At 42.9% G+C, this 13,748-nt stretch overlaps 1 protein-coding gene across 1 annotated transcript in view; it reads left to right on the forward strand.

Annotated features, from left to right (window-relative positions):
* Positions 1-278: 278 nt before the first annotated feature.
* LOC124596260 (farnesol dehydrogenase-like) overlaps positions 279-13,748 on the forward strand; it is a 140,623-nt gene continuing 127,153 nt past the window's right edge. The window contains exon 1 of the mRNA XM_047135334.1: positions 279-468. Coding sequence (XP_046991290.1) covers positions 337-468 — 132 coding nt within the window. The 5' untranslated portion in view covers positions 279-336. The remainder of the gene's footprint in view (positions 469-13,748) is intronic.

Genomic DNA, 13,748 nt, shown 5'->3' on the forward strand with positions numbered 1-13,748 from the left:
CAGTGGCCGGTTCTGCTTTGGCGTATCAGTTTATTACGACCAGTTAAAGGTGACTCACCTTCACTACTTTCCCGCTTATAATGTCTGACGTGACACAACGCTGACTAGCGTTATCGACGTTTAGTGTGTAAGCCGTTTAGTGTGTAAGCCACCGTAAACAGACAAGGTTGAAGAGTTTCTCTCGGCTCTCCGTTACATAACATGACACCACGCGAAGCGTCGATGCGCGCTATGTCGGCAGCAGTAGCAGCGCGTAGCAAGCCAAGGCCAGATAGGAAGCGGAGGGGAGGGACAGACGGGTAGGCAGAGCAGAGCAGTTGATGCTGTGGCAGAGACATGGAGCGTTACGCCGGTCGCGTTGCCCTAGTTACTGGCGCCAGCTCGGGCATCGGCGCCGCCATAGTGCAGGCACTGTTGCGCCGGGGAATCACCGTGGTCGGACTCGCTAGGAGGGTCGACAGAATCAAGGTAAGCCGCTGCGCACCAACTGTTAACAACAATAAAGCTATTCCCGTATTCCTGCCTATCGCGCACTGCTGTCGGTTGTCACGCTTTACAATGCGTCTTGTAGCTTTAGGCTTCCCAAATACGTGTAGGCTGAGCTCACGTTCCACCGACATCGGGGATTTCCGCCGACAACTGACGTCGGCCGAAGATGGCCGGTCTTTCCAAATAAGTACGTGTGCGGTATCGGTGCAGCCGATCTCAATTCGAAAAATGTACAGGCTTCGGACGATGGTCGGTGGAATTCAGATCAGATTGTTTTTTTTTCGGTGAAATCGGGCGGCATCCCACATGCAAAACATGATTTGTTACAAGGAAACAGGACTTTGTGGCATTCTGTGGATGAGAAACAGGTCTTCACAAGGCTACATATCGGAATCTATGGCCTGAAATCGCTTCTTTGTTGGAAACCACAAGTTTCGAACTACTTAAAACAATAATTAATTGAATGTTACCTTATATTACATTATACGTGTGTGTGTGTGTGTGTGTGTGTGTGTGTGTGTGTGTGTGTGTAGCCATTTCAGCCTCTGATTATGTGTAGTGCAGCATGTCATCTGCACCAAAGGCAAAATCTGTATCGGAATTTTTGGCCTAGATCAGAGGTCATCAAACTTCGTCACAGAGGGTCGTATAACTGACAAAACGACGATCACCTGCCGCGTCATCATTCTGTACAGTATTTGCAAGCCAAAGCGAGAGTGAAAACGAAAGCTCTGGGAAAGAAGACGAAAAACTCAGTTCAGCATTCGTGCCAAGAGAGCAACGAAGAGATAAATTATGCCATATATTGCACACTGTGAATGTGGTATTGCGCAATACGTGGCAGTTTCTGCCGACAGTGTTAACCATGGTTGAGTAGCATGCAATCCAAAAAAAAAAAAAAAAAAAAAGTTTTTAGAGAAGGCGATGGTAGCCAAAAAGTACACACTCTTACATAAGAAATAGTGTGCTGATATCCGAATCTCGGATACTAAGCATCAGAAAACGTTGAAGAATGTCACTCTAACTTCTGGCTTGAAAATTTCTTTAAATCATCCTTCTTCATGTCACGAATAATCTTTTTCTGAAAGTACACATTGACGTCTCCGGGGGACTGTAACGCAAAACGCTTTTAAACACTGAAAACGAAAAACGTTTTCTCTGTCCATTTGCACTACACGCAATGATGGCTTTCTTCGAAACCCTTCGATGGTTCTAGAGAGATTACATACGAGGATGTTCTTTCCCCGAAATTTACAGTTTAGTTAATTCGGGTGGGTTGTGATGTCATCCATAAATGACAATCTTGACAGCGATACAGAATGTGACAACTGTGGGTCAATGAGAAAAATATCTGTTTAACGAAACGACTCTACATCAGCCGATCCACCTCAAAATGCTGTGTGATTGGGCGAGTCACAAAATTCAAAATCAGTTTCTGCAAGAAAAGCGTGGAAATGACGATGACTGAGCGCATGACCCAACATGACATTCAAGGCAAAAAAAAAAAACTGGGTTTCAGTAAGTAAGAACTATCCAAATCATTCCCACAGAGTCTTGCTGATGTGTAATGCAGTGTATGAAAAGCGAACCCGGAATTTGCAAAATTTCCAACTGAACCCCGATCATTGAACATGTTAGGTTTAAGACACCAGCAGTCAGGAGGTCTCTGCAAGTGTGAAGATTTCCTAATATTCTAAATACGAAACTTAAATTGTATTACAACAACTCGTGTTCCATATATTTTATCAAGCAAATTTCAGCCCCGTTGGCGGGCAGGATGAATTGACGTCGCGGTGCGGACACGGTCTGTGGAACTAGTTTGGTGACAGCTGACGTAGATCATAGCGCCAAAAAATATACGTTCAAGTAACAAACCTGGCGTATGTCAACTTTGGTGCGTGAAGCAACGGCGATTAATCTGTTCTGGATTGCGGTGGACGGGTGTTAGCTGTCTTCGAACTATTATTATTGCTTACCGCTGGATCTCTGCCGGTATGTTGGCCATACTGTTGTATGAGGTGGTTTGCAAATGTGGTGTATCTCTTTCCACTTTTCAGTGCTTTATGTGTTCAGGGTACATTATATACCAAAATTTATAATTTGTCTTTCACACTTATGGCAATGGCCTAACCGCAGTGGATACACCGGTTCCCGTCAGATCACCGAAGTTAAGCGCTGTCGGGCGTAGCCGTCACTTGTGTGGGTGACCATCCGGGCCGCCATGCGCTGTTGCCATTTTTCTGGGTGCACTCAGCCTCGTGGTGCCAACTGAGGAGCTACTCGACCGAATAGTAGCGGCTCCGGTCAATGAAAACCATCGTAATGACCTGGAGAGCAGTGTGCTGACCGCACGCCCCTCGTATCCGCATCCTCCGCTGAGGATGACACGGCGATCGACTGGTCCCGATGGGCCACTTGTGGCCTGAAGACGGGGTGCTTTCACACGTATACTGGATGACATTCACTGAAGATTAATTGACATATGTATTGCTGAATTTATTAGAAGTTGAGGGGAGTAATTTATTGTATTCTTGCCTTTCTGTATCACCAAGAATCATCTCGAGCATGCAATTGGTTCAAATGGCTCTGAGCACTATGGGACTCAACTGCTGAGGTCATCAGTCCCCTAGAACTTAGAACTAGTTAAACCTAACTAACCTAAGGACAACACAAACATCCATGCCCGAGGCAGGATTCGAACCTGCGACCGTAGCGGTCTTGCGGTTCCAGACTGCAGCGCCTTTAACCGCACGGCCACTTCGGCCGGCTCGAGTATGTAGTTGAACGTTTCTCTCTTCTCATATCACATAAGCGAAAATTTCTCCGTTTATTCGAATAATTAAGGAAAAAGTGCACGTACGCTTCCCGCCAGCTTCTTTTCGGGCCAGATGTAGCTCGTTCACACGAATTCGGCGTCGTTTTGATAGCAAAAGCCTTAGTGCTGCATTCGTCTGTAAGCACACAGGTGTAGTGGCATCTGTGTTGCCAGCAAGTAACGAAGGAGATGTATCGCACTGTGACCAAGCTGCCCCGATGTGTGTCTACCGCTGTTTGTGCTGTGTCGTCCGAACTAGAGACAGCCAGGGCAAACCCACCACAGGCGCAAAGATCCGAACTGGTGCCAGCACCAGAGAGACTCGCCACTTGCGCGACTTCCACCAGCAACATGGGCGACGCTGAGGATAAAGATATCGACTTCTCCTTGGCCAAGTACAACCCACCAATGACCGGACGACAATGGACAGAAGACTACTCGGAAAATAGAAGAGCAGTTCTCGCCCTCTTGGTTATACAGTGTGGCGCAGGGAAACTGGAAATTTCGAAATAACGCCATTTCCATGAATAAATTCATAAAACTAGTAATTTATTAACGAAAGTGAATGTATTCAGTATGCCATTATTCAGCATGTCTTTACAATCAAAATGTCCAAAAGTGTCTCTTTACTTTTTAAAGATGACATCGGAAAGATGTGCTCCCATTCGGCGTTCACACTCTAACAGCCTGTTATGAAAACTCTGGAATGCGCGGTGTAGCAAATCTTGGGGAATGGCAGTGATTTCGTTTTCAATGTTCTCCTTCAGTTCATGGATCGTTGCAGGACGTGTACGGTACACCTTGCCTTTAAGATATCCCCACAGGAAGAAGTCGCACACACTAAGATCAGGGGATCTCGCAGGCCACGCAATGTCATCGTTACGTGAAATAATGCGTCTTCCAAACAACTGACGAACTGCTGCCATCGACTGTCGATCAGTGTGTGACGTGGCTCCGTCCTGCTGAAACCCCATGTTTTCGACGTTCAGATTAAGCTCGTACAGTCTCGGTGTAAAGAATGTTTGAAGGATTTCAACATATCGAGCGGATGTTACTGTCACTGCACTACCATCCTCACGTTCAGAAAAATAAGGGCCGTTAACAAAAAATGGTTCAAATGGCTCCGAGCACTATGGGATTTAACATCTGTGGTCTTCAGCCCCCTAGAACTTAGAACTACTTAAACCTAACTAACCTAAGCACAGCACACACATCCATGCCCGAGGCAGGATTCGAACCTGCGGCCGTAGCGGTCACGCGGTTCCAGACTGAAGCGCCTAGAACCGCACGGCCACACCGGCCGGCGGCCGTTAACATCATGACATGATACAGCACACCATATTGTGACACTAGCGCTATGTAGTGGTCGCTGGTGAAACTCACAAGGATTGTCCTGTGCCCAATAACGAAAATTCTGTTTGTTCACGAATCCGTTCAGGTGGAAATGGGCTTCGTCTGATATCCATAATTTACCAAGGAAATTCGCGTCCTCGTTGATTTTAGCCGATATCTGGCTACTAAACTCCATACGTGACGCTGGGTCTCGTTCATGTAAGTGTTGCACAATCTGCAACTTATAGGGATGGAAGTCTAATTCGTGCAGTATTCTTTGTAAGCTTCGTCGCTTAATCCCTAGCGAAGATGCATGCTGTCGAACGGAGCGGCGAGGACTTCTCTCGATTGCAGCTCTAGCAGCTGCAATGTTCTCTGGGGTACCTACCGTTGGAATGCCACCTGGAGGTTTCTTTTTCAAAGCAGATCCTGTTTCTTCAAAATTACGCACCCACGTTGTAATCGCATGCGCAGATGGGACACGTCCATGACGTCCAAGCTGGTAATGCTATCGAAATGTTCTCTGCACGGCAGTCGCACTATCACCATTTTTGTAAAACGCTCTCTCAGCTACTGCACGTTCCGCACCAGTCCAGTTCTCCATGATTACTAAATGGCAATGCGTTCACATCAATTGTGCAATGTTTCGAACATCTGCCGGCGCTACAGTGCTGCCAACTGTAACGTTCAAAATTTCCCGTTCCCCTGGGCCACCCTGTAGATCATCGTCGAGTGCTGACTTAGACAGGGAACGTCATTTAGTGAACTCTTCAAAGTGAACAGACAGTTGATGTAAATTGCATTTGCTGTGTACTGTGAAGTTTACCTACGATTATTTGCTCTTAGCCATCAAGGACCTTTTTTTGTTTTATATGACATGCAATGTTGCAGACTTCATTATTCGACGAATCATACAGATAAGTAAACGTTTTAAACTCATTTGTGTGACTTTGTTACTAATTTTTTGTTTTCATTTGAAAAAAAGTGCTGCAGAGTCGCATTGAATGCTTGTCGAGGCATATGGTGATCATGCTCTATCAGAAGCAACATGCAAAACATAGTTTCGATGGTTCAGAAATAATGATTTTGATGTAAGAAATGAAGAACGTGGAAGACCACTAAAAATGTTCGAAGACGCCGAATTGCAAGCCATATTGGCAGCAATGCTAAATGTTGCACAACAAACAATTTCTGACCGTTTGACAGCTATGGGAAAGATCCAAAAATGTGGAAAATGGGTGCCACATGAATTGGCTGGCTCTGAGTACTATGGGACTTAACAGCTATGGTCATCAGTCCCCTAGAACTTAGAACTACTTAAACCTAACTAACCTAAGGACAGCACACAACACCCAGCCATCACGAGGCAGAGAAAATCCCTGACCCCGCCGGGAATCGAACCCGGGAACCCGGGCGTGGGAAGCGAGAACGCTACCGCACGACCACGAGATGCGGGCACATGAACTGAATGAAAGACAGAAGGAAAACCATTTGTCAAATTTTGCTTCAAAGACATGAAAGAAAATCAATGTTGCATCGAATTGTTACTGGCGATGAAAAATGGATTTATTTTAAGAATCCTAAACGGGAAAAATCATGGGTTAATCCGGGACAACCATCAACATCGACTGCAAAACCAGATCGATTCGGAAAGAAGACAATGCTCTGTGTTTGGTGGGATCAGAAAGGTGTGGTGTATCACGAGCTTCTAAAACCCGGTGAAACTGTGAATGCTAATCGCTACAGACATCGAATGATCAATTCCAACTAGTAATTGATCAAACCCCCCCATGAACCATGGACCTTGCTGTTGGTGGGGAGGCTTGCGTGCCTCAGCGATACAGATAGCCGTACCGTGGGTGCAACCACAACGGAGGGGTATCTGTTGAGAGGCCAGACAAACGTGTGGTTCCTGAAGAGGGGCAGCAGGCTTTTCAGTAGTTGCAAGAGCAACAGTCTGGATGATTGACTGATCTGGCCTTGTAACAATAACCAAAACGGCCTTGCTGTGCTGGTACTGCGAACGGCTGAAAGCAAGGGGAAACTACAGCCGTAATTTTTCCCGAGGGCATGCAGCTTTACTGTATGATTACATGATGATGGCGTCCTCTTGGGTAAAATATTCCGGAGGTAAAATAGTCCCCCATTCGGATCTCCGGGCGGGGACTACTCAAGAGCATGTCGTTATCAGGAGAAAGAAAACTGGCGTTCTACGGATCGGAGCATGGAATGTCAGATCCCTTAATCGGGCAGGTAGGTTAGAAAATTTAAAAAGGGAAATGGATAGGTTGAAGTTAGATATAGTGGGAATTAGTGAAGTTCGGTGGCAGGAGGAACAAGACTTCTGGTCAGGTGACTACAGGGTTATAAACACAAAATCAAATAGGGGTAATGCAGGAGTAGGTTTAATAATGAATAGGAAAATAGGAATGCGGGTAAGCTACTACAAACAGCATAGTGAACGCATTATTGTGGTCAAGATAGATATGAAGCCCACACATACTACAGTAGTACAAGTTTATATGCCAACTAGCTCTGCAGATGACGAAGAAATTGAAGAAATGTATGATGAAATAAAAGCAATTATTCAGATTGTGAAGGGAGACGAAAATTTAATAGTCATGGGTGACTGGAATTCGAGTGTAGGAAAAGGGAGAGAAGGAAACATAGTAGGTGAATATGGATTAGGGGACAGAAATGAAAGAGGAAGCCGCCTGGTAGAATTTTGCACAGAGCACAACTTAATCATTACTAACACTTGGTTTAAGAATCATGAAAGAAGGTTGTATACATGGAAGAACCCTGGAGATACTAAAAGGTATCAGATAGATTATATAATGGTAAGACAGAGATTTAGGAACCAGGTTTTAAATTGTAAGACATTTCCAGGGGCAGATGTGGACTCTGACCACAATCTATTGGTTATGACCTGTAGATTAAAACTGAAGAAACTGCAAAAAGGTGGGAATTTAAGGAGATGGGACCTGGATAAACTAAAAGAACCAGAGGTTGTACAGAGATTCAGGGAGAGCATAAGGGAGCAATTGACAGGAATGGGGGAAATAAATACAGTAGAAGAAGAATGGGTAGCTTTGAGGGATGAAGTAGTGAAGGCAGCAGAGGATCAAGTAGGTAAAAAGACGAGGGCTAGTAGAAATCCTTGGGTAACAGAAGAAATACTGAATTTAATTGATGAAAGGAGAAAATATAAAAATGCAGTAAATGAAGCAGGCAAAAAGGAATACAAACGTCTCAAAAATGAGATCGACAGGAAGTGCAAAATGGCTAAGCAGGGATGGCTGGAGGACAAATGTAAGGATGTAGAGGCCTATCTCACTAGGGGTAAGATAGATACCACCTACAGGAAAATTAAAGAGACCTTTGGAGATAAGAGAACGACTTGTATGAATATCAAGAGCTCAGATGGAAACCCAGTTCTAAGCAAAGAAGGGAAAGCAGAAAGGTGGAAGGAGTATATAGAGGGTCTATACAAGGGCGATGTACTTGAGGACAATATTATGGAAATGGAAGAGGATGTAGATGAAGATGAAATGGGAGATATGATACTGCGTGAAGAGTTTGACAGAGCACTGAAAGACCTGAGTCGAAACAAGGCCCCCGGAGTAGACAATATTCCATTGGAACTACTGACGGCCGTGGGAGAGCCAGTCCTGACAAAACTCTACCATCTGGTGAGCAAGATGTATGAAACAGGCGAAATACCCTCAGACTTCAAGAAGAATATAATAATTCCAATCGCAAAGAAAGCAGGTGTTGACAGATGTGAAAATTACCGAACTATCAGTTTAATAAGTCACAGCTGCAAAATACTAACACTAATTCTTTACAGACGAATGGAAAAACTAGTAGAAGCCAACCTCGGGGAAGATCAGGTTGGATTCCGTAGAAACACTGGAACACGCGAGGCAATACTGACCTTACGACTTATCTTAGAAGAAAGATTAAGGAAAGGCAAACCTACGTTTCTAGCATTTGTAGACTTAGAGAAAGCTTTTGACAATGTTGACTGGAATACTCTCTTTCAAATTCTAAAGGTGGCTGGGGTAAAATACAGGGAGCGAAAGGCTATTTACAATTTGTACAGAAACCAGATGGCAGTTATAAGAGTCGAGGGACATGAAAGGGAAGCAGTGGTTGGGAAGGGAGTAAGACAGGGTTGTAGCCTCTCCCCGATGTTGTTCAATCTGTATATTGAGCAAGCAGTAAAGGAAACAAAAGAAAAATTCGGACTAGGTATTAAAATCCATGGAGAAAAATAAAAACTTTGAGGTTCGCTGATGACATTGTAATTCTGTCAGAGACAGCAAAGGACTTGGAAGAGCAGTTGAATGGAATGGACAGTGTCTTGAAAGGAGGATATAAGATGAACATCAACAAAAGCAAAACAAGGATAATGGAATGTAGTCTAATTAAGTCGGGTGATGCTGAGGGAATTAGATTAGGAAATGAGGCACTTAAAGTAGTAAAGGAGTTTTGCTATTTGGGGAGCAAAATAACTGATGATGGTCGAAGTAGAGAGGATATAAAATGTAGGCTGGCAATGGCAAGGAAAGCGTTTCTGAAGAAGAGAAATTTGTTAACATCCTGTATTGATTTAAGTGTCAGGAAGTCATTTCTGAAAGTATTCGTATGGAGTGTAGCCATGTATGGAAGTGAAGCATGGACGATAAATAGTTTGGACAAGAAGAGAATAGAAGCTTTCGAAATGTGGTGCTACAGAAGAATGCTTAAGATTAGATGGGTAGATCACATAACTAATGAGGAAGTATTGAATAGGATCGGGGAGAAGAGAAGTTTGTGGCACAACTTGACCAGAAGAAGGGATCGGTTGGTAGGACATGTTCTGAGGCATCAAGGGATCACCAATTTAGTATTGGAGGGGAGCGTGGAGGGTAAAAATCGTAGAGGGAGACCAAGAGATGAATACACTAAGCAGATTCAGAAGGATGTAGGTTGCAGTAGGTACTGGGAGATGAAAAAGCTTGCACAGGATAGAGTAGCATGGAGAGCTGCATCAAACCAGTCTCAGGACTGAAGACCACAACAACAACAACAACAACAATTGATCAAAAACAGACCAGAATGGGCCAGAAGACGTGGCAAAGTAATTTTTTTACACGTCAATGCAGCTGCACACAAAGCAAAATTGGTTCAGGATACAATCAATACACTTGGCTGGGAGCTGCTACCCCACCCGCCGTATTCACCAGACTTGGTCCCTTCCGACTGCCATTTGTTTTCATTAATGGGACACGCATTGGCTGAGGAACACTTCGATTCCTACGAAGAAGTCAAAAATTGGGAGTCTGATTGGTTTGCTTCAAAAGACGAACATTTCTTTGGCGTGGTGTCCACAAATTGCAAGAAAAGTGGTCAAAATGTATAGAAAGCAATGGTAAGTACTTTGAATAAAATGTTTTTACTGTTCAATTCAAAATTAGTGTTTCATTTTCACAAAAAAACGCTCATTTCATACCGGTACACCTGGTACAAATCTGGCGACAAGGGTTTACAAAAGCTTGTTCTTCGGCAGCCAAGAAAATTAACGCGCGCTGGTACTGTTTGGACACATTGGGTAATAACGTCGCCGTAGTTCACGTTTCCGCCTTTATAACACTCACTTCAGAAAGACAGGGATACCATACTAATCCTTTGCCCACGTGTCGGTGAATATATACCCGCATCGACGTCGCGCAGCGTTGCATATACGCTGCAGCATCGTCCTCAAACGGAAACTTTTTGATCACCTCGTATACCATTCAAATATCCCTGTTAGTTGAATCTGGGATCGGGCCCGTAAACTTTTGCAGCATTTTAGAATGGTCCGGACGTGTTTCGTGATATTTCCCGCCAAGCTGATGCCTGCTTCTAGCTGCTGCATTGGGCAAGCACACTTCCTGGCACAAAAAGTTAGATCCTCTAAAACACCTAGGGTGGCCTCCTTGACGCAGAACTGTGAAATCCAGAGTGCGTGATTCTCGTACCAATCTCAAAAAATTCTCGTATTTTAGTAAAAATGTAAAAATTCTCATATGTTTGGAAAAATATTCTATTTGCGAGAGAAACAGAATAAAAATATCAGCAAGATTTTGCACCTATGATTCAAATTCGAACTCCACTTCTTCCACTATCGTTTTATACAGAGTAACTGAAGTCATCTTCTAGTACATTTCATGTGTTGTCTGAAAAGTTATAATTGTGCCATTGCTTTCTGGATTCTCTTTAACACATTCTGTGGCAAGAAATCTTCCTTCAATGAGTTGGTTTGGAGCCAGTTTCTGATTCTGGTTGTCATGAGGTTTACCTGAAATTTAATGTCACCTAAAAAGGATGAACAAATGTTATTAACCAGTTTATGAGCTTTAATGCTTTACATAACTTGGAAGAAACTCTTTCGCGATTAACATTTTAATGAAGTAAACTCAGTACTGAGAAGGCGAAATGGCTTTGTTTCTTTGAAGTCTTCAGATTGATTATTTAATATATTCCACACTTTATTCGGTGATTGCTCCTTTTGTAGTGAGTCTGGGAGACACGACAAAATTGGCTTTTAATTTTTTGAACCTCGGAACCGTATTTGTATTACAGTATCTTCATCGCGCCCTGTTCGGATCACTACAGAACTCTGGCATATTTTGTCATTTTTCTCGATTTTTTTGCAATTTATGCAGCGGACGTTTGGTTTTAGAGATTTCACTTCTCTTTAGATGTCTTTTATCCGACGTGCGCGACCGTGAACTGTTTGGGTTTTCTTCAAATTCACCATCACTTCCCATTCCTGCTTATACTCACAGCAGCACACAATGACATCAAGCACTCATAGGTACTTAGCAGTAAATGAATGCACCTGAGTGTACTGCAATTGCGAAGCACTTATTGTTAGGAGTATCGTTTGCTGAAGTCAAAACTATACCACCTGATGCAGTGTCATTCTGAAGTTATTATTACTATGACAGTTGTTTGCATTTCCACTAGGGAGTCCAGAGTATTGTAGGGTAAATTATTGTTAATTGTTTTCCACGTATGTGAGAATATACCGCATATTTAAGAATGTAGTGTTAGAATTTTTTACTAACACATCTAATTATCACCAAAGATTAATATCCAATACTATATAATCATTGTGGAGTTAATGGCAGAGGGTAGTTAGCATGAAACCAGATAATAGGGTTTCTTCCCTTCCAATAAAGCATGGGGTGCAGGTAGAATGACTGGTTAAGTGTCCCTGTACATGCAATAATTAATTTAATCTTGTCTTTTGGATCCCTTTGGGATGGTGTAACTGTCCTTAGTCAATTACAGGTAGCAAACCTCGTGTTTATTATCTCATTTGTTAAGCGTCAACAATTGTACATATACTAAGCCTAGAAAATGAATGTGTGGCATGAGATTTGTATAATTCTCACATACTGAAACTGCAGTTCTACCAACATCTCATGAATGCTGTTGACCAACTATAAGTACCATCTGCCTCTACTAAATACCAAATGATCGAAATCTCACAAATAGCACACACTTAGCACAAACAACAACTATAAGCCATGAAAGAGTGTTGAAGTCAAAGACTGTTTTTTACCACTGAACTAATGAGTAAAAATTTCGTAGAGTGGCTAATTATCAGCCATGTTTATAGTATTTCCCAAGCAGTCTATGTTTTCGTTAAAATACTCTTGACTGTAGCTGGAATAGGCCTCTGATAAACGACACACGAGGAAAGGAGAGGTCTACATTTAACGCTAGCAGCAATATGTCTGCTTGGACGGAATAGGACTCCTACTTCTTCTGAAAGCAGATTTTACATAGGCAAGCATTGTTGGGAGCTCTGAAAGTCACATGGTGTTCTGATGTTTTTTTCAGAAGATTTGACAGAGGATTAATATTAACTAGGCCCTATGTAGTAATTTTTGCAACCCTGTTTTGACAGATACTATTCACAAACTCCTTACCCTTTTCAAGAAATACAAACAAGCGTCTGGAAAACCCCACAATGTGCTAAACCCATGCTTTGTGAGTTTCATCCCAATGTTTCAACCCTCTACCAGAATGGCACAATGGAAACATAGAGTTTCATCTCTGTTAGTAGTACAAAATAATCCAACTTCACTTAGTTTGTCTTGACATTGCTTAATAGCTAAAGACCAGCTATCTAAGACTGCCACCCTCACAACAGATGTTCTACACTTATGGTGAGCTAACGTCTTGTCCTGCACATCACACTTTGAACAGCACAATGATGCTCATTCAGAAGATCTTGTAAGAGTATTTGGTTTCTGTGTAGATTATAAGTACAAAAATAGGTTGACCTACCACAGGTACACTTTCACAGATATGCCTCCCCAACACCCTCTGACATCCATATGTTACAGAGAGATTTGCTTTCAAAGTTCCCTTTATACAGTGTACTCTAAAGATCCAAGATGCACTTCTGTTCACATGACCATTATGTTACTTCTGGTCACATATTTTACATTTGCTTGTAAATGCAGTACAGTTGTAAACACCTAGGGTAGTTCCACTATTTTTCTTTATGTATGTGTGTTGGTTTGTCGTGGTGTTCCATGATAGTCCAGGGCAGATTCGAGGTGGGAAGGAAATGGGTGGGAAGTTTGATTTGCTACGCCTTACATCTGGGTAGATTTTGAATATGGATCCACCTGCGATACATCTGGGGCAGTGTGCAAAGGTAGATCCACCAGCAGTAGACCTGTGGCAGGGTGTGGAGGGTCTACTGCAACAAACTACTACACACACAAAGAAAAAATTACAGAACCTGCATTAGGTGTTTACAACTGTACTGTATGTACAAGCAAATGTACAATGCGTGACCAGAAACGACATCATGATCAGATGAGCAGAAGTGTTGGTATCTTGGATCTTTAGAGTAACTATTTATAGGGAGCTTTGAGAGCAGATCTCTCTATAACACAGTGCATGTTTGTGAGTGTTGGGGAGTTTTTTCTGTGAATATGTATCTGTGGTGTGTCGAGCTCAATTTTTTTTTGTATTTTTGTTTTTTGTTACAGTACTTGTAACCTAGCAGAGTGTAGATATTTCCGCATTCATCTCCTAAATCAACGTTGTTGTGCAGGAC

Source organism: Schistocerca americana, chromosome 2, assembly GCF_021461395.2.
Source record: "Schistocerca americana isolate TAMUIC-IGC-003095 chromosome 2, iqSchAmer2.1, whole genome shotgun sequence".
In the NCBI taxonomy this organism is placed as follows: Eukaryota; Metazoa; Arthropoda; class Insecta; order Orthoptera; family Acrididae; genus Schistocerca; species Schistocerca americana.